At 55.5% G+C, this 18,763-nt stretch overlaps 1 protein-coding gene and 1 non-coding gene across 4 annotated transcripts; both read left to right on the forward strand.

Annotated features, from left to right (window-relative positions):
- Nucleotides 1-2,784: 2,784 nt before the first annotated feature.
- On the forward strand, nt 2,785-15,135 carry LOC140905765 (zinc finger protein 783). 3 transcript variants are annotated; one of them, XM_073329205.2, is made up of 7 exons: nt 2,785-2,931; nt 4,464-4,859; nt 5,311-5,437; nt 7,018-7,131; nt 11,986-12,114; nt 12,232-12,363; nt 13,499-15,135. In XM_073329205.2, exons 1-7 carry the CDS (start codon nt 2,800-2,802, stop codon nt 14,512-14,514), a joined length of 2,046 nt encoding a protein of 681 aa, XP_073185306.2. In that variant the 5' UTR covers nt 2,785-2,799; the 3' UTR covers nt 14,515-15,135. The 3 variants fall into 3 exon arrangements, with proteins under 3 accessions (XP_073185306.2, XP_073185307.2, XP_073185308.2); XM_073329206.2 differs by lacking the exon at nt 2,785-2,931 and adding an exon at nt 3,263-3,480; XM_073329207.2 differs by lacking the exon at nt 2,785-2,931 and adding an exon at nt 3,639-3,889.
- A 3,262-nt stretch (nt 15,136-18,397) lies between these two features.
- Nucleotides 18,398-18,470, forward strand: TRNAI-UAU (transfer RNA isoleucine (anticodon UAU)). Its single transcript has one exon. It is a non-coding gene; the product is annotated as a tRNA-Ile (tRNA).
- Nucleotides 18,471-18,763: the final 293 nt, after the last annotated feature.

Below are 18,763 nucleotides of genomic sequence, written 5' to 3' on the forward strand. Positions count from 1 at the left end.
GCCAGAAACCTGCGCATTGTTTTAGTGTCCACAAGTGAGCAAGGCACTTCCCCGGAGAGCCAGCTGTCTGCCTCCCAGGAGCGTACAGTGGCGGACTTGGTAGACAAGTGAGGCTCTAACATACACCAGCAAGGGGAACATCCCAAGGGAGGGATTCAAGTCACGGAGAGGAGACGAAGCGGTTACTTGGATCAGGCAAGTGGGTGGAATTCTCCCCTGTGCAGAAGGCCAGCCAGGCCATCTGCATCTTACATCCTGCTTCAGCCCTACAGCATCAAAGTGTTGCATGGACCCCGTACTGGCCCCTCTGCATGCTCCAGGTGAATTCACTGGAGTGTTGGAGGGTTCCAATGTTTTGGGGAGGTGGCGTTTATTTGATGTGCGGATGCATGCGGTTTGAATTCAGCGAGGACGGAAGGCTGGCAGGTTTTGGAAGAGCATTGTAGTTCACTGGGTTGGTCTGATGATTTGTAACACCTAGGAGCCCTAGTTAAGGACCGGGATCCTGCTGCACTAGGCACTGAAGGAACAAACAGAACTGAAAGACAGCCCCCCCCCCCCCCCCCAGCTGACAATCTAAGTAAACATCGCTGAGAAAACTTCTCCAGCAGAGGGGGTCCATTGTCAGGACGCTTTTGTAAGGCTGCCTAGAATATCCTTCACCCTTGGCTTGCTGAATGTTGGATTCCCCAGGGAACTTGGAACAGGTAGAGGTAACTACATCACACTTTCATGTTTAAGCAAAGGAAATGCACACTGGTGAGCTCTTGGGGCAGGGACTGTCCCTGGCTGTTTGTGTTCCACCCAGCACAACCGAGTCTTGATCTGATGGGGTCTTTTAGGCACCGTTGCAATATAAATAACCCTTATTAATACACTGGTCACTCTGCCACCTAAGAAAGCTAATCCTTGGAGTCTGAAGGACTCAGGTATTGCAGCATTGGTTATGCCTCTGATTTCCAGTTTCAACGTTTTTTGCAGTTTTGCAGTTGCAGTTTGTGTTTTGCAGGCCCAAGGCTCTTAAGCAAAGTAGGATAAGCGAGACGTGGATCAATAAATGGTTAACAGATGGGAAACAAAGGGTAGGAATAAGTTGTCAGTTTTCACAATGGAAAGTGGTAAACAGCACTGGCCCCCAGGGATATGTACTGAGACCAGGGCTGTTCAACTTATTCATAAATGATCTGGAAAAAGGGGTAAACAGTGAGGTAGTAAAGTTTGCCGATGATACAAAATCACTCGAGAATAGTGCAAAGCAAACTGGGCAGAGTTACAGAGGGACCTCACAAAACGGCAGATGAAACTGAATGCTGATTAATGCACATTGGAAAAAACAATCCCCACTCTGCACAGAAAATGATGGGGTTGAGAACAGAGAGACAGGATGGGAGAGGTAATATCTTTTATTGGACCAACTTCTGTTGGGAGAGAGGCAAACTTCTGAGCTTAGAGCTCTTCTTCATGTCTAAAAGATACTACCTTACCCACCCTGTCACTCTTATATCCTGGGACCACCACAGCTACAACACAACGTACAACACTGGGGCCTAAATTAGCTGTTACCACTCCAGAGAGGCCTTGGAGTCATGGTGGACAGCACTCCGAGAACAGCTGCTCAATGTGCTGTCAGTCAAAAAAGCGAACAGACTGAGGAGCCATTAGAAAAGAGATAAGACACAAATTATCATAATGCCACTATACAAATCCATGGAATGCCCACACCTTGAATACTGCTGGCAGTTCTGGTCACCACATCTCAAAAAAGCTCTGTTAGAATTGGAAAAGGTTCAGAGAAGGGCAGCAAAAACGATGAGAGTCTGGAACAGCTTCCATGCGAGAGGTTAAAAATACGGGGACTTTCAGCTTGGAGAAGAGACGATGAAGGGGGGCTACAACTGAGGTCTATAAAACCATGATTGGTCTGGAAAAAGTCAACAAGGAAGTGTTATTTACGCCCTCACATAACACAAGAACTAGGGGTCACCCAGAGGTGAAAGTAAGCCGGTACACCCTGGTACGGTGTACCAGCAAGAGCTGGTGCACTGTACCGGGACCGGCTTTCCCAAATGGCAATTTAAAGCCCTGGGGTAGGAGTGGCGGGGCTGCAGCGGGGATTTAAAGGGCTGAGACGGTAGTCACAGCTGGGGCCCTTTAAATTCCCGACAGAGCTCGGCTGCCGCTACCCCAGGGCTCGGGCAGCAGGGCTCCGACGGGGATTTAAAGGGCTTGGGGCTCCGGCAGCTGTTACCACAGTGGAGCCCCAGGCCCTTTAAAGCTCTGTCAGAGCCCAGAGCCCCAGGGTAGCGGTGGCAGCCGGGAGCCCCCAGGGCTCTGCTGCGGTGGCGGCAGCGGGAGCCCTGGGCCCTTTGAATCGCTCCTGAGCCCCGGGGCTCCCAGCCGCCTCTGCAGCTGGTAGCTCGCTGGTGATTTACAGGGCCCCGGGCTCCCAGCCCCCACGACCGCAGCTGGAGCCCTGGCCCTGCCTCTTCTGGTTGAGGCCACGCCCCCTGCTCAGGACTCCCGCTTACTGTTAAATCCTCTAACTTACTTTCACCCCTGGGGTCACCCAATGAAATGAACAGGCAGCAGGTTTAAAACACAAGAGGAAGTAGTCACACAGCGCACAGTCAACCTGTGGAACTCCTTGCCAGAGGATGTTGTGAAGGCCAAGACTAGAACAGGGTTCAAAAAAGAACTAGATAAATTCACGGAGGACAGGTCCATCAGTGGCTATCGGCAGGGATGGAACCCCGTGTTTTGGGGGTCCCTAAACCTCTGAGTGCCAGAAGCTGGGAGTGGATGACAGGGGCGGGATCCCTGGATAATTGCCCCGGTCTGTTCATTCCCTCTGGGGCACCTGGCACCGGCCCCAGTCAGAGACAGGGCACTGGGCACCATGGCCCATGGGTCTGCCCCAGTCCAGCCCTTCAGGTGAGGTGTGGGGTTCCGGGTTCCCAGCTCGCTGTGCTGAAGGGGCAGCCTGAGCCCAGGAGCGGGGCTGCCCCGCAGGGGTCTCCCAGCCCCGGGTGTTTCTGCTGCAGCCCCGCGGGGTCCGCACCCCCGTCCGCCGCGGGCGGGCTCGCACCCGGGGCCGGGGCCAGGGCGCAGCCTGGACCCAGCGGCTCCCGACCCCCGCCGCGGGCTTTGCCACAGCCGAGACCGAGCCGCGCTCGGGGCGGAGATTGGCCCCGGCGGCCCCGCACAGGCCGGCCCCGGCCTCCCGGCCCAGCCCCGCCTGCCGCCGCCAGGGGCCGCTGCCGCCCCGCCCCGCTCCGCCGCTCCCGGCCCCGGCAGCCAGGCCGCGGCTCCCTCCCTCCCTGCGGGCCGCGCTCGCTCTGCTCCGCCCGGCAGCGGGGCCGGCCCGTGGCGAGGCGGCGCCGGGACTCTGCCCAGCCCGCAGCGGGAGCGGGGCTCGGCCGGGCCGGGCCCGCGGGAGCAGCCCCGCCCGGGGGGGCCATGGCCGAGCGGGCCGCTGCCCAGGTAAGGGCCCGGCGGGCGGGGGGGCCCCGGGAGCGCGGTGCTGCCCGGCCGGGCTGGGGCTGAGCCCCGGGGCGGCTCCGGGCTCCCCCCCGGCCCGGCCAGGGCTGCCCGCGGGCGGGGCGGTCCCGGCCCGTTTCTCCTGCTCCGGGGTCCGCCGCACGCTGCGGGCACCTTCCGGGTTAGCGGGGAAATTAACCCGAGCGCGCCGGGGCAGGACCGTGGGGACCCGGCCCGTGTCCGAGCAGAGACCGTGGCCTAGCGCTGCTCCGTTGTCACCGGTCCCGGTGCCAGCGTGCCCGGCCCTGGGCGGGTCCCAGAGCGACCCCTCCGAGATCTAAACGCCAAACCCTGCGGTGGGCACCGCCGGCTGTCCTGGGGCTCCCGGGGACTAGCCAGACCAGCTGGGAAGGTCAGATCTGGCACTGGGCCAACGTCTGTTGGGGGGCGAGACTCTCTCCTGGCACCACCGGGTATCCCGCATGGGTAGCAGGAGACGGGTTGTGCCGACAGGGGTTGGAAGGTGGGTTCTGAATCTGCTTGAACCCTGGCAAATTGTGGCCGGTGATGGGATCTAAAAACGAGGCCACCCACTTAATAGAATTGCCGCTAATGGGGCCACAGTAAACCCCTTGAGTCTTGTCGTCAGACCCCGCCCTGTGTCGCTAGATTTCACGTGATAAGGTCTGCGATCCCACCTGAAGCCTGTGATGAAAATATCAGTAGGTCTGTGACTGCCGCACCTGGGCAGTGCTGAGCAGCATGGAGCCTGGGAGCAGCTCTGTGTTGTGCCTCGGGTGACCAGATAGAAAGTGTGAAAAATGGGGATAGGCGGTGGGAGGTAACAGGCGCCTATAGAAGAAAAGGCCCCGAATATCAGGACTGTCCCTATAAAATCGGGACATCTGGTCACCCTAATTTTGCCTCTATAGCTAGATTAGGGTACGACCTCGGGCTCAGTTTTCATTTGTTGTCCTTGCAAACAGGTTCTGGAACTGGACTCGGAGCAACAGGGGGTGATGCCTTTACAACCCCTTGCCGTCCCGGAACAAACTGTGAGAGAAACCCACCTGGGAACAGCAGCGATTTCCGTGGCTGTAATGACTTCAATCCAAGCCATGGAGAGGAAGGTGGAGGCTCACACCACACGGTGGCTGAACCTGGAGGGGAGAACTGGGACGACTGAGAAGAAACTAATAGACTGTGAGAGGACGGTGGTGGAGTTTGAGAACCAGCTGGAGAGTAAGTGGGCCGTGCTGGAGACTCTGGTCCAGGAGAATAATCTGCTGCAGAGGAGGCTGGAGAATGTGGAGAACCTGCTGAAAAACAGGAACTTCTGGATCCTGAGACTCCCCCCAGGCACTAAGGGGCAGGTTCCCCAGGTAACAGGGATGCGAGCAAAATAGAATATAGAATTATCAGATGGTCTTGTTCATTCACCATGCTGTGAATTCTTGGGACCACTTTGGGATGCTCCATGAGCTACGGAACTGTAGTTGCAAATTCAAGAAGGAAGTGGCTGGTGGAGGGATGGGTGATGTATGTGGGCCCAGCACATACACAGTGAGGCTTGTCAGCAGCCTGCAGAGGGATGAAGGTTTAAGCAACAGCAGTCCCCTGGAGGTGAGGAGGTCCTGAAGTCCTTTTACGGTACGGGGAAGGAAGAAAGGCTGCCCTGCCTTGTCCAGAGCGATAGTGATGGCCTGTGGTGACAGTGGGGCAGGGGGTTGTTTGTGCTCCTTGTCTCATAACTAATAAAAGATGTGAGGGGCTGTTAACAGGATGGTACAAAAGCAGCAGAAAGCGCTGAGCGTGCAATGCGTGTGATTCCAGGTGCCGGTGACGTTCAACGACGTCTCCGTCTATTTCAATGAGCAGGAGTGGGAGAGCTTGGACGAATGGCAGAAGGAGCTTTACAAGAACGTGATGAAGGGGAACTATGAGACTTTGATCTCGCTGGGTAAGGATCCGTTCTCCCTCCTTCGTTAGAAGCGGTAAGTTGTGCGCAGTTCCTGGGCTGGAATCCAGCTCGGACTTACCCTCCACTCATGTTGCATTTTGCTAGGTCGGCGCTGGTAGCGCTCGAAGATTTTCTGAAAGATCAACTCCGTGCATCCTCCCATAGGAACAGAGTGAAAGTTACCCAGTGGTGGCTTGAGCTCTCCATGTCCTGTGCTTTCTTCCCTTGGATAACTGCATTTATCGGCTCCGGCCCGAGTCCTCTTTACAGAAATCTGGTGATGTCCACTCCTGACTTATCTTGATTCTTATACATGCTCCATCAATGTAGGTAGCACCCACGGGCCTTATCCTCACAAATCCCCGTAAGGTAGGGCAGTAGCATCACCATGTTGTGGATGGGGAATTGAGGCCCAGAGCGATTAAGAGCTACATTTTCAAAGGCTTAGAGACAGTCCCCACCACCGGGGCCAGATTTTCAGAAGGGCCGTGCTCCCACCATTCCGTGCTCTTCTGAAAATCTGCCCGGGGTCGCATGTGGATTCTGTGGCAGAGCTGGGTTTGGACCCAGGTCTTGGGAGCCTTCCCCGCGAGACCACCCTTCCTTGGAGTGTTGATGCAAAACTGCCTTCACCCACGAGCGATTTGCGTAGAAATTTAGTCTTCTAAATATAATGTTTTCCTGCCTTCATTTTAAATGGTAATTTTCTCCCCAAAAGAATATCGCATATTTAGAACCATCCTCTGGAAAGTCGCCGCCCTGCGCCAGCTCCTTCCAGCACAAAGAAGTAACAGAGACTATGTCAGGAGCTCTTTGCCCTGCCCTCCAAGGCCGCTACACCAGGCACTTGACACGTACTGGAACCCAGATATAGACTGGGAGGAGCAGGAGGCAGGACCTCCTCAACAGCGGGCCCCAGACTGGCGCATCCTCCCAGAGGAGGTCGGGGACACTCTTACCCCTGCCATCTTCAGGTCACTGGGGAGCGCTCAAAGGTAGCAACAACAAATGAAACCTAGAGAGGGGTCACAGAACCAGCATCCCTTCATAGCAAGGGCCCTGGTTACACCACGAGCAGGTCAGAGACTGGCTGCCCCAGGAAGATCTGACTGTGCCTTGTATCCTTGTCCAGCACATGGTTCCCCTGGCAAACCATCCAAGAGCCTTAACATTCTTCCTGGGAGAAATCCCCATGTGCATCTGCAGGGTGAATTCCACTGGCTAATACGGAGTTCCTGTGTCAAAGACCCTCCCTTCCTGCTGGACAGCTGAGATCTGAAGGCTCTGTAAAGGCCTGTGGATGGAATGGAGAGAACAGGATTTACTTGGCTGTCAGTATTGTGTGTTTTTGGTACAGTCTCTCTCCCTCACCCAGGGGCTCCCTACCTGGCTGATCTCTGTAGCTGGTGCCTCACACTGACGCAGCAAATGCTGGTAAATCTAAGTTAGAAGTTGAGCTGCTCAGGGAACTGTTCCTTTATTTGTCCTCCGAGCGCCAAGCACGGGCTAAGGGTGCTGTATAAACAGTCAAATTCTTTGTAAAGTCGTGCCCCCTGCTGTCATTCTTTCCTTTGAAATAGATTATGCCGTTTCCAAGCCTGACATCTTAGCCCGTATTGAGCAAGGGGAAGAACCATGTGTCCGGGATCAGCAGGACTCGGAGAAGGCAGAAATCCCTGTGGAGCCTTGCACAGGTGAGTGATGCTGCTTCTTCAGGTAGCGTCCCTGTGGGTGATCCACTGGAGGTGTATCTGCGCCTCTCGTTGGAGAATGTAGGTAGCAGGGTCTGTCCGGCCCGCGCTCGTGCCCTCTCCCCGTTGTGGTCTGCCTCGAGGCTATCTAGCACGGCCCAGGCAGTCTGCCCTCTGCTCCTTCTCAGTCGCCCTTAGCCCGGAAGCAGAGCATGATGTTTTCAGTCCTTAGCATTCCCGTTAGCTTTTGTCGTGCCCAGAGAGCCACGTGGCATTTTATTTCTTTGATTCTTAAAAAAAATTTAATCCTCTGTCGACCCTTTTCCCGAGGGGTGCTCAAAACCTGCTCTGCCCCAGGCCCCGCCCCCACCGCACCCCTTCCCCTAGGCCACGCCCCCACCCTGCCTTTCCCCGCCCCATTCCCCCCTCTGCTCTGTGCTCGCTCTACCTCTTCCTGCCCCCGCTCCTCCTGCTCACCGCTGAGCAGCTGATCCTCGGCGGACAGGAGGTGCTGGGGGGAGGGGAAGGAGCTGACTGGTGGGGCCTGCCGGTGGGTGCTGAGCACCCACTCTTTTTTCCCTGTGGGTGCTCCAGCCCCAGAGCACCCATAAAGTTGGCACCTAAGTAGGGGCATGACCGTTTCCCACCGTGCTTTAAAAGGTGCCTCTCCTGCAGGGAGGCAATGCCAGTGGTGGACGGACACTCTTGTTGCATCTCTCGGAGAGGCACGTAGTCTGTAGAAGTGCAGCTTCTGCCAGCAGCTGAAGGCTAGATCCCGAAAGAACCGGCAACAAAACTGGAAACTCCTCCCCGTGGAGCGTGCTCTTAAACTGGCATCTGACCCTGGTCCTGAATCCGCTCCAGAGTCTTCAACCTCCAGAGAGGGAGAATCGCAGAGACAGTCGGCTGACTTCCCCCTCTAAAGTCTCTAGAAAAAAGGGCTGCAAGCCCTCAAACCAAGCTCTTGACCAGCCAAAGGGGATCCCCGGTGTGTTTGGTCACCTTGGCACCGATGACTCCGAAGCACGGCACCAAGAGCTCGCCTAGGGACCCACGGGGCACAGGCTGGGGAACGGGCACCACTGTCGGTACCGTCTCTACAAAATCGGCGCCAATAAAACGATCCTTGGCACGGAGCACTTCAAAGCAGCTCCTGTTGGAACGAGCCGCACATAAAAGGCCGTCAGTACTGACGAGTCAGCATCGACCACAGTGGTACTACCAGAGTTCTGCTTCTCTAGGGACCTTCTGGTTATGGAGGAACCAGAGTCCCCACTACTCGGTACCCAGGCTCCAGCACCGAGCCCATCTCGGTCCCCAGAACCACCATTGGCACCGGGGCATTCACCTCCAGAGCCCTTATCAGCCCCACCCCACTCCAGTGGGGACTCAGTGACCAGGAGGACCGCTTTTCTCTGGTCTTACGTCACAACCCTCCATTACAGCATTTGAGACCTACACAGCTGCACCCATGCTCAGATCTCCAATCTTCCTGGTATGGTCCCCCGTGGGTAGTGACACCCATGCCCTTTCCCCCTCAGTGGTCTTACTGGGATCCATGGGCAGCCCACAGGCCCCACACCTCTCGAGGATCTAGAATCTCCCACAGAGAGTCCTCCAGACAGTCTCCTCTGGCCTCTGTATCCAGAGGCTTGGGAAGAAACTTTCAAGCAACAGGAGGCCAGACTAGAGGTGAAAACCACTCCACTGATGAACATCTCCTCCTCCTCCTCACCAGATCAGGTGGTGATGCCCCCTCTTCCATCATTAGCTGATGATTTTAAGCTTTTCCAAGATCTTACTAAGAGGATGGGTGAGGCTCTGCAAATTCCCTTCGAGGCAGTGAAAGACTCACACCACAAATTTGGACATACTGCACACCTCTTCTTCTTCCAGAATTGCCCTCCCAGTCAATGAGGTGCTTTTAGACTCTGCCAAGGCCATCTGGCAGACACCGGCCTCTATTGCAAGAGGGCAGACAAAAAATATTACGTGTCCCTCAAGGAGGCAGATTGGTCTTTTCATTCACTGTCAGCCCAACTCTTTCATCCTGGATGCTGTTAACATGCAAGGAAAGTGACATCACATTAGATCCACCCCCAGTGACAGAGCCTGGAAGAGGCTCGACCAATCGGGGAGGAAGGCATACTCTTCATGACTTTACAATTCAGGGTTTCGACTATCAAGCCCTAATGGCCCAATACGACTACATGAACTATGCAGAACCCAACGTCTTCATTGACCACTTGCCAGAAGTGCAAAAGGAACAATTTCAAGCCATCGTGCAAGAGGGCCCAGTTCAGTCTCGACAGCAGAGGTGATGAGGCGGCGTCCTGGTTACACCTCTCGGGGGTGCCGGAGGAAGTGCAGACAGCAGCTGAGAACCTCCCATTCGAAGGGCCCAAACTCTTGGCTAACAAAACAGAGGCATCACTCCACACCTTAAAGGACTCGAGAGCCACACTACGTGCTTTAGGAATCTAAACCCTGGGATGGAAAAGGAAATTCAGTTCACAGCCACCTCACAGATCCCAGCCACCTCAGTTCTCCCCAGCACAATGATATTATGAGCTACAGTGTAAGAGGCCCAGGATGTAAAAAGCACAAGCCGTCAGTCTCCCGATCCTCACCTCTTAACCCTCGTCCTCAAAACACCAAATTATGAGGTCGAGGGCCCAAGCATCCACTCCTTGCAACAGCTGCTGCGACGTACGGACCTGTCATATCCCTTCGGAAGTCGCCTGAGTCTTCCTCAGGAGCTGGAAGATCATCACCTCTGACAAATGGGCCTTAGAGGCTGTTTCAAAGGGTTACTCCATCCACCTCATGTCCCTTCTCTCCTTTCCCCTGGTCCCTCTTCAGGGACCCTTCTCATGAGAGACTATTATGCCAGGAAATAGACCACCTGTTTATGCCTCGGAGCCATAGAACCAGTCCCTACTCACCTCCGAGGCAAAGGTTTTATTCCAGATATTTCCTGATCCCCAAGAAATGGGAGGTTGGAGACCCATATTGGATCAAAGGGCACTAAACAGATACGTGAAGGTGCAAAGGTTCAAGGTGGTCACACTAGCAGCCATTATTCTGTAACTGGAACCAGGAGCTTGATTCTTGGCCCTCGACCTACAAGACGCCGACTCCCACATCTCAATCTGACTGTCGCACAGGAGAGTCCTGCGATTTACCTTTGGGCAGGGCTATCAGCAGTACAGAGTGCTCCTGTTCAGCCTCTCGTCCGCACCCATTGTGTTCTCCCATATCCTCTCCGTCGCAGTGGTGCGCCTACGAACATTAGGTATTGTCATTTACCCACACCTGGACGACTGCCTTCTCAAGGCTCGTTCCTTCGAAGATGCCCTGCAGGCCACCCAGAAGACTATGCACATGGTTGCACAATTGGGGCTTCAGCTCAATACCCAGAAATCGACCCTGACCCCAGTTCAATAGCAGGAGTTTATTGGTGCCAAGCTCGACGCAGGGCACCGAGCGCATTCCTCTCACTGCACAGAATCTCATAGGGACAGGCCAGGCCAGCCCACAAACCCCAGCCAGGAAGCGCCTCCAGGTTCTCAGGCATGTGGCAGCATGCACGTTTGACTCCACACACTCGACTGTACGTGAGAAACTCGCCTGTTTTCCAAAACCACCCTGTGACATAGAGAGGCAATACTGCATATGATGGCTGTTAGGAGAGCCCTAGCATTTTATTTGGACAGGACTAAGGACGTCAGGAAGTCTCCTAAACTCTTCCTTTCATTCGCAGAAAGATCCAAAGGCTCCACAATATCAGCTCAAAGGCTCTCGAAATGGGTCTCCGGTTGCCCTAACCACTGTTACATGCGTGTAACCTCCTGCCCCCATCAGGAATCCCAAGCACTCCACGAGAGCCGTTTCCCCCTTGGTCGCGTTTCTTAAAGACGTCCCCATCTCAGAAATCTGCAGGGCCTCTGCCCATGCTTTGGCGCGATTCCTCGGGACTCAGCCTCTCGCGCCATCTTTGGCTCCTCAGCACTATCGTCAGTGACAGACCGCACCCCGAGGCCCCAGCCCGCCACGGGGGATACCGCTGGGAAGTCGCTGTGGTGGAGCGCCCATAGGGACAGCACTCAGAGAAGAGGACGTTACTCCCCTTGTGCCGTAACGATGGTTTTTCCGAGACGCGTGACCCTGTGGGTGCTCCTGCCCCCCGACTTTGGAGTTCTCGACAAGGAGCTCTGCGGTAGAGAAGGAACGGAGGCTGGTTCACCCGCGCAGCGCTAGATGGCCTCCAGGCAGGCCACGAGGGAGGGAGAGCGCGTGTGCGGGCCGACCGAACGCTGCTACCTAGATTCTTTGAGAGGCGCGGCCGCCCAGACGCACCTACAGTGGCACACCCATAGGCATGCTACTCGGAGAGCCGTGTAACTTTCTCCTTAATCTGAAGCTCCGAGTCCTTCGAAATCTGTCATTCTGTCTATACCAGGATCCCTCCTGCCGCCTAGCTGGGGCCCCTCCCCCATTTAACAATAAAGGAAGGAGTGACTGCGATCAGTTTGTGAGCCTGGGGCTGAGAACCCAGGTCCTTAGTTTCAGGGATTGAGGTCTGTCACACGGCGAGGTTGTGCTGGTGGGATTGGATTTTCACTGCTGTGGGATGACCTAGTGAAAACGACACTCGTGCTTTTCACTAGGCTGTGACACCAGCCATAACTGATGGAGTATATCCCCCAGTGACTAACTACTGACTTGCTTTCCAAAACCATCTTCCCCTGGAGCTCAAAGTGCTTTGCAAATGTTAGTGAGGATGAAATCCCTGTGCCCAAAATGCTGCTTTTAAATAGGTGGCTATCGGTAAAATGACGTAATTCTCTTTCTCAGGGCCGGAATCCCCCATGTTGACAAGTGACACTCTGTCACAGATCAAACAAGAGGAGGAACCCCATATGCAGGATCAAGGGGTCTTGGAGGAAAGTAAAATCCCAACAGACCCACCACACCGCAGCCCAGGTGAGTAACTGACTAACCCAACCAGAAACAGCAAGAGCAATAAATCCTGTCTTTATGAGTGCCTTCTTGCTGTATGTAATCCAGTGGTAACCAGCACTTGTCATCTCTTCACGGCAGATGTTCCTCACGGCTTCCTACCAGTCCTCACCAACTGCAGGCAGTTAATGCCTCCTATCACCCGTCCTTCCTCTGAGTGTTCGGAGGAGTCAGTGAAGCAGAGCTGGTCCCCTCCTCTTCCCTCTGATGAAGGTATTTGGAGAAAGCAACGTTTGTGTTTTGTTGCAACTCTTAAGTCACCTCATCAGGTGCCTCAGCCCAGACAGCACTAAGCTGCTCGGGGGACGGCGTGATGTTCATCTGCCTGTCTCTGCCTGACAATTTCAGGACAGGCCTTTGAGATGCAGATAGTCTCAGGGAGGAGAGAAATGACTGTAAATCCCACTGTCCACCAGAAAGGTTGTAAAGAGTAAGAAATGCCATGGTGTATGCTATCACTGGCTTTTTCTGCTTCAGAGAAGGAACAGCTGGTATGTTAATTATATTCCCTCCACAGCTGCTCTGATCACACAGGACTGAATGGAGTGCATTCGATGGTCCGATTCCTCCCTCCTGTAACTCCAGCGATCATGTCTGATGGTAGGGGGGCTGGCCTACTCTTTCAGCCCAGCTTTGAGGTTGTTCAGAACCAAAAATGACTGAAATCAGCTAATGAGCAGAGCTGTTAAAAACACACCGCTGCTATTCCGACGCTGCACTAAAACGTGCCCATTGTTTCCTCTTCAGTTCTCTGGGTGCAGCCAGGGTCAGAGTCTGCCGGCAGTGTCGTTCCATGTCTGGAATTAGAGAGCTTTGGGACGTGGCTCTTACAGTTCATCCTCTCAGTTCTCAGCCAGAGAGGAACTGCCAAGTGACTTTGTTAAATCACTGACCAGTCAAACCCAGCCTCCATGTCTCGTGCTGTTAACGTCAGGCTGTCCATGACAAAACCTCAGACGCATAACGGGATCACTCAAGGGTGACTCTAAAGCCTGTCTTCTTGGAGAGAAGCCTGAGGCCACTTGGGAAGCGGGTTACCCAACAGGGAAGTCTCCTGGTGCGACTCACCCTGTGCAGTGAGGCCGTGAGAGGCCTGTGTGTCACTGAAAGCCCAGATCAGGCCCAGAGGTCAGTTTTACTCTGCTAATAGTAGGTCATTTCCTAACCTCTGTGAACACGGAGATGGGAAATGTCTGCCTCTTTCTAAACAGCCAGTGCCTCGCACTATGCCAGCGTGACAGGACCCAGCCCCTGAGATTCCTGAGGAATCAGGAAAGTCCGAACCTTTAGGTTTCCTTCATATCAAACCGATGGAGTGAATAATCTCTGGATTCTGTTTAATTTCCAGCTGATGAGGGGATTGTGATCAAAACCGAGGTGCAGCAAGTGGAGGAAGTGCCAGGGACGTTGCTGGAAAGAGCAAAAGAGGAAGCTGTCTTGGGCCCTTGGGAGCATGACCAGGGCCCTGGGGAGGAACTTCCTGAAAACCTGGAGGTGCCAGGGATGTTATTGGGAAGGTTTGAAGAGGAGGATTTCCAGGATCCTGGGGAGGTAACAGCCGGGGAGGTTGCATGCAGCTCAGTAACACAGCAGAGAAACCACACAGAGAGCAGGACAGTGAACTCCGCTCACTGGGGTGGGGCCCTGATCCACCACCAGAGAAAGAGCACTCGAGAGAGACTGTTTGTATGCACAGTGTGCGGGAAGAGCTTTCGGCTGAAGATAAATCTCATCATCCACCAGAAGGGCCACGCAAACGAGCTGCTGTACGAGTGCCCAAACTGTGGGGAAAGTTTCAGAGCCAAGCAGAAATTTCTGCTGCATCTGCGACACCAGACAGCTGCGGGGGCCTGCGGGCTCCCGGCTCCTCAGGAACGTTCCTGCCAAGCGGCTCCCCCTGAGTCCCAGCCCCGAAACCAGACTGAAGACGGTTCCAGCGGGATCACCAAACGGGTCAAGAGGCTGGCTCACAAATCGAGTCTGAGCAAATACCAGCCGCCTCGTGTGCAAAGGACATACACGTGCAGGGAGTGCATGGAGCACTTCTCCAAGAGGAGGTGTCTCGTCCTGCACAAAAGGGTGCATGCCGACCGCAGCAAGGGATCGCTCATACTGTGTCCGTACTGCAGCAAGAGCTTCACCCGTCCCTCCGACCTCATCCGGCACCAGAGGATCCACACCGGGGAGCGGCCCTACCAGTGTGCCCAGTGTCACAAAACCTTCAACCGGCACCACCACCTTGTGGACCACCAGAAAATCCATACGGAGCGAGAGAGGCCCTACCAGTGCGGCGAGTGCGGGAAGGCCTACATCCGCCGGCAGCACCTCCTCAAACACAAACACAGCCACAGGAAGAAACCGTAACCGGCCAGCGAGCCGGGCTGCAGAAACCCTGCGGGGTCAGCACGGCAGTCTCCAGGAGGGAGACGCTGAATGGCTCAAAGGCTTCCAGGCTGAGTAGCCGCCCCCGGTCTGCCCTCGTTCACAGCCATGCAAGCTGGGGGGCTGTGCGGGTGTAGCCAAGGGGAGGATTGGTCTTTGGTTTTTAATGAGCTACAGCCAATTCACCTGGGAGACGAGGGTGTCGTGTTGATTTCACCTTATCCGGCTAAGGTAACGAAGGCCAAGCCATGGGGCGTCCGTGCAGCTGGCAGACGTGACGACCCAGGCAGATTTGGTCCGGGATAAGAGGTTACAAGAAAACAACTGCACTAGAGCAGGGTGTCACGATCGCAGGAAAACGAACTGGCAGCAAATTCATATTTAAGTGGAAAACTCTGGTTTTTATGGGACGATACACAGGGATGGAGGGCGGAAACGGGCGGCTCGCGGGAGCGGATAAGTGACTCCTGTGTCCAGCGTTTCATACGTGTCAGTATTTAAACAGATTCCAAAGCCGGACGGGCACATTGGGGTCCTCTGGTCCGACCACCTGTATAACACACCCCATGTGACTTGCACAAAAGAATTCCTGGATGAAATAGAGCATCTCTCTCTTTTTTTTTTTTTTTTGGTTACAAAAAACCCCCAGTCTTGATTTAAAATTGTGACTAGCCTGGGAACCTGGGGCTCCACTTTCTGGGGCGGGGCAGGGCTGAGAGGGGAGGGCCCTGCTCTCACTGTGTTGCTCACGCGGCTGTGAAGCCAGGTGCCAGTTTGCTGGTGCAGGGTCCGGGCCCATGCATGCTGCCAGGGCTGTGTGGGGGAAAAGCCCCCAGCGGCCCACTGTGTGGGAGGGGGTGTCGGTGCTTGATCCTGCACTCGGTTCATTCCAAATGCCCACTGACCCTGGTGCCTGGGGAGCATAGAGCCCTGCAGCCGGTTCCCCTGCTCCGCCTGATGACCTCATGGGTGGGCGAGAAGTGGGCCCAGAGGGCAGCTGAAAAATCCCAGTGGCCCTGTGCAGTGAGAGTGTGGGGGAGAGGAAGGAGCCCTCCCCTCTACCTCTGCAGGGGTGTGAAAGGAGATGAGGAGGGGGCTGCACATGAGGGCTGGAACCAGCTTGAAAGGCCAATGGGCATGGGGGAGAATAGGCCGGTGGGGGAGGAGGGGAAGACAGGATGACAGAGAAAAGGAAAAACTGGCGGGGGAGAGGGAGAGGGAGGTAAGAAGAGATGGTGTAGCAGGTCAAGCACTCACCGCTGCAGCGCCTCCTGCTGGTTGCTTCAGGAATTAGCTCAATTCCAGCTGTCGGAGCACCCTCTGCTGGCCGGTGTCTCACCCGCCTCAAGCCCCTGTGTCCCTCCCGGACCCTATGCCTTTACCGGGGGGGAGGGGTTCTGCCCGAGCAGTAACCCACTCTCTGGGTCTCCCCTCCCAGGGGAACCCCCAACCCTCTATACCCACCTTGCCTCAGTGGCTACTGCCAGTCGTCGTCTAGCCCCCGCTCCCTGGGGCAGGCTGCAGTCTGTAATGGCCACTCATCACTGGCAAGGGGTGGGACCTGCTGCCTTTGCCTGTTCCAGGGCTGCCCCTCTTAGCCCCAGTACCTCTGACAGGCCTTACCCAAGGCCGCAGCCTGGGGAGTTACCAGGCTGGAGCTCCCCAGCTCCTCTTGCCTTTCCCCAGTGTTGCTCTGCGTTAGGTGCCCTCTGTTCCCAGGCAGCCAGGGCCTTCCCGCTCCAGGCCGGAGTGAGACTGAGCCACCTCCTCCCTTAGCCCTTATATCGGGGCCAGCTGTGGCCTGATTGGGTGTGGCCACCACTGTGGCTGCTTCCCCCGTCAGCCTCCCTTTTCTCCCAGGAGCGGGGTATCTGCCCCACCACACCTGGGGACAGAGCAAGAGGAAAGGAGAGGCGTCAAGGGCGGAAGGTGACCGATGATAGCAAAGAACCGAAGGTGTATTAAGAGCAGGGCTGTGCAGAGATGAGACAAAAGGGGCCAGGCTGGAGGTTTATAAAACAAGGAAGGGGCAGGAGCGGGTGCCCTGGGTGCGCCTGTTCACCCTGACGAACGAAGAGGGAGCTGCTAAGGAAAAGGCAAAGGCATTCCCTGGGAAAGGGAAATGTTCCTTTACAAAACCATCAGCCTGTGGGACTCAGCACCACAAGAGCTCCCTTGTGGGGAGGAGGCATTAGGATGTGGTGCGGCAGGCAGCCTGTCTCTCCTTTCTGGTCCCCCGGCCAAGGGGGGAGTCCTAAGGAGGCGGCATCGGCTGGTGAGGGCGGGGGTAGATTTGGGGAGACAGAATGAGGGAGCTGCCCTGGCCCCAGCTACAGCCCACCAGCTCCCGGCTCCCTTTGCTGCCCTGGTGCTGACTGGATCCCCCCGCCGCTGAAGGTGCCAGGACCCAGCTCCAGCCCTGCTGCGCCCCCACCCGCCCTGCCTGTAGTGTAGGAAACTGCTCCCTGTAGGACTGGGCTACCTGTAGCCGTGGCTGATGTGTAGCGGATTGTAAGAATCTGCTATTGTAAAACAACTGCCGTCTGATGTAGCAAAATTCCTACAGACAGCAGTTTGTCCCCTGCACTCTTGTGTTGTCCCCTACACTCATGGCAGGACAAAGTATTATCTAGACCAGGGGTCTCAAACACGCGGCCCGCAGAGTTATTTCCTGCGCCTCGCCATAGGCGCCGATTCCGTGGTTGCTCCGGGGCTGGAGCACCCACGGGGGGAAATTAGTGGGTGCTCCGCCCCCACCCCGTCCTCCTCCTCCCCCCTGAGCGCGCCACGTCACCGCTGCTCCTCCACCTACCTCCCAGCGCGTCCCGCCCAGCTGCCGCCGCCAAACAGCTGTTTGCACACATCGGGAGGGAGGGAGGGCGGGCGGCGGGAGCAAGAACGTGGCGCGCAGGGGCAGCTCTACCAATTTTGCCGCCCCAAGCAGTCGCCGCTGAATTGCCGCCACGCCTGGAAGAGCGGCGGAGCTGCCGCCGAATTTGCCGCGGTGGGGCACGGCCTGCCGCCCCATTCTGAATGCCGCCCCAAGCGCCTGCTTGGAAAGCTGGTGCCTTGAGCCGGCCCTGGTGGCGCACTCAGAGGAGGAGGTGGGGCCGGGGCAGGAACTTTGGGGAAGGGGTTGGAATGGGGGCAGGGAAGGGGTGGGAGGAGGCGGGGCAGGGGCAGGGCCTCACGGAAGGGGTGGAGGTTTCAGTGATGCGGCCCTCGTGGTGATCTGAGTTTGAGATCACTGATCTAGACCATCTAGATCACTGGTCTAGATCACTTGTTTGTCCAACCCACTCTTAAAAATCTCCACTGATAGAGATTCCCTTCCCTGGGCAATGTATTCCAATACTTAACCACCCTGACAGTTCGGAAGTTTTTCCTAATGTCCAACCTAAACCTCCCTGGCTGCAATTTAAGCCCATTGTGTCTTGTCCTATCCTCAGAGGTTAAGGAGAACAATTCTTCTCCCTCCTCCTTGTAACAACCTTTTCCGTACTTGAAAATGGTTACCATGTTTCAGTCTTCCCTCTTAGGTCATGTTTTCTAGACCTTTAATCATTTTTGTTGCTCTTCTCTGGACTTCCACCAATTTGTCCACATCTTTCTTGCAATGTGGTGCCCAGAACTGGACACAGTACTCCAGTTGAGGCTTAATCAGCATGGAGCAGAGCGGAAGAATTCCTTCTCATGTCTTGCTTACGACACTCCTGCTAATACATCCCAGAATTATGTTCCCTTGTTTTGCAACAGCATTACACTGTTGACTCCTATTTAGCTTGTGGTTCACTATGACCCCCCAGATCCCTTTCCGCAGGACTCCTTCCTACGCCGTCGGTTCCCACTGTGTATTTTGTGAGCTGCCTGGTTAGCGCAGTAGGTAGCACGTCAGTCTTATAATCTGAAGGTTGTGAGTTCGTTCCTCACATGGGGCAGCAGTTGTTTTTGGTGGGGAGGGATAGCTCAGTGGTTTGAGCATTGGCCTGCTAAACCCAGGGCTGTGAGTTCAATCCTTGAGGGGACTATTTAGGGATCTGGGGCAAAAATTGGGGATTGGTCCTGCTTTGAGCAGGGGGTTGGACTAGATGACCTCCTGAGGTCCCTTCCAACCCTGATATTCTGTGTGCACCTGATTGTTCCTTCCTAAATGGAGGACTTTGCACTTGTCCTTATTGAATTTCATCCTATTTACTTCCAATCGTTTGTCCAGATCATTTTAAATTTTAAC

This window comes from Lepidochelys kempii, chromosome 2 (genome assembly GCF_965140285.1).
Source record: "Lepidochelys kempii isolate rLepKem1 chromosome 2, rLepKem1.hap1, whole genome shotgun sequence".
Taxonomy (NCBI): domain Eukaryota; kingdom Metazoa; phylum Chordata; order Testudines; family Cheloniidae; genus Lepidochelys; species Lepidochelys kempii.

Coding starts and splice junctions, on each gene's coding strand:
- LOC140905765 (XM_073329205.2), top strand. CDS start 2,800: ATGACAGGGGCGGGATCCCTGGATAATTGCCCCGGTCTGTTCATTCCC. Junction 7,132..11,985: donor CCCTGTGGAGCCTTGCACAG/GTGAGTGATGCT, acceptor TCTCTTTCTCAG/GGCCGGAATCCCCCATGTTG. Junction 12,115..12,231: donor CCCACCACACCGCAGCCCAG/GTGAGTAACTGA, acceptor TCTTCACGGCAG/ATGTTCCTCACGGCTTCCTA.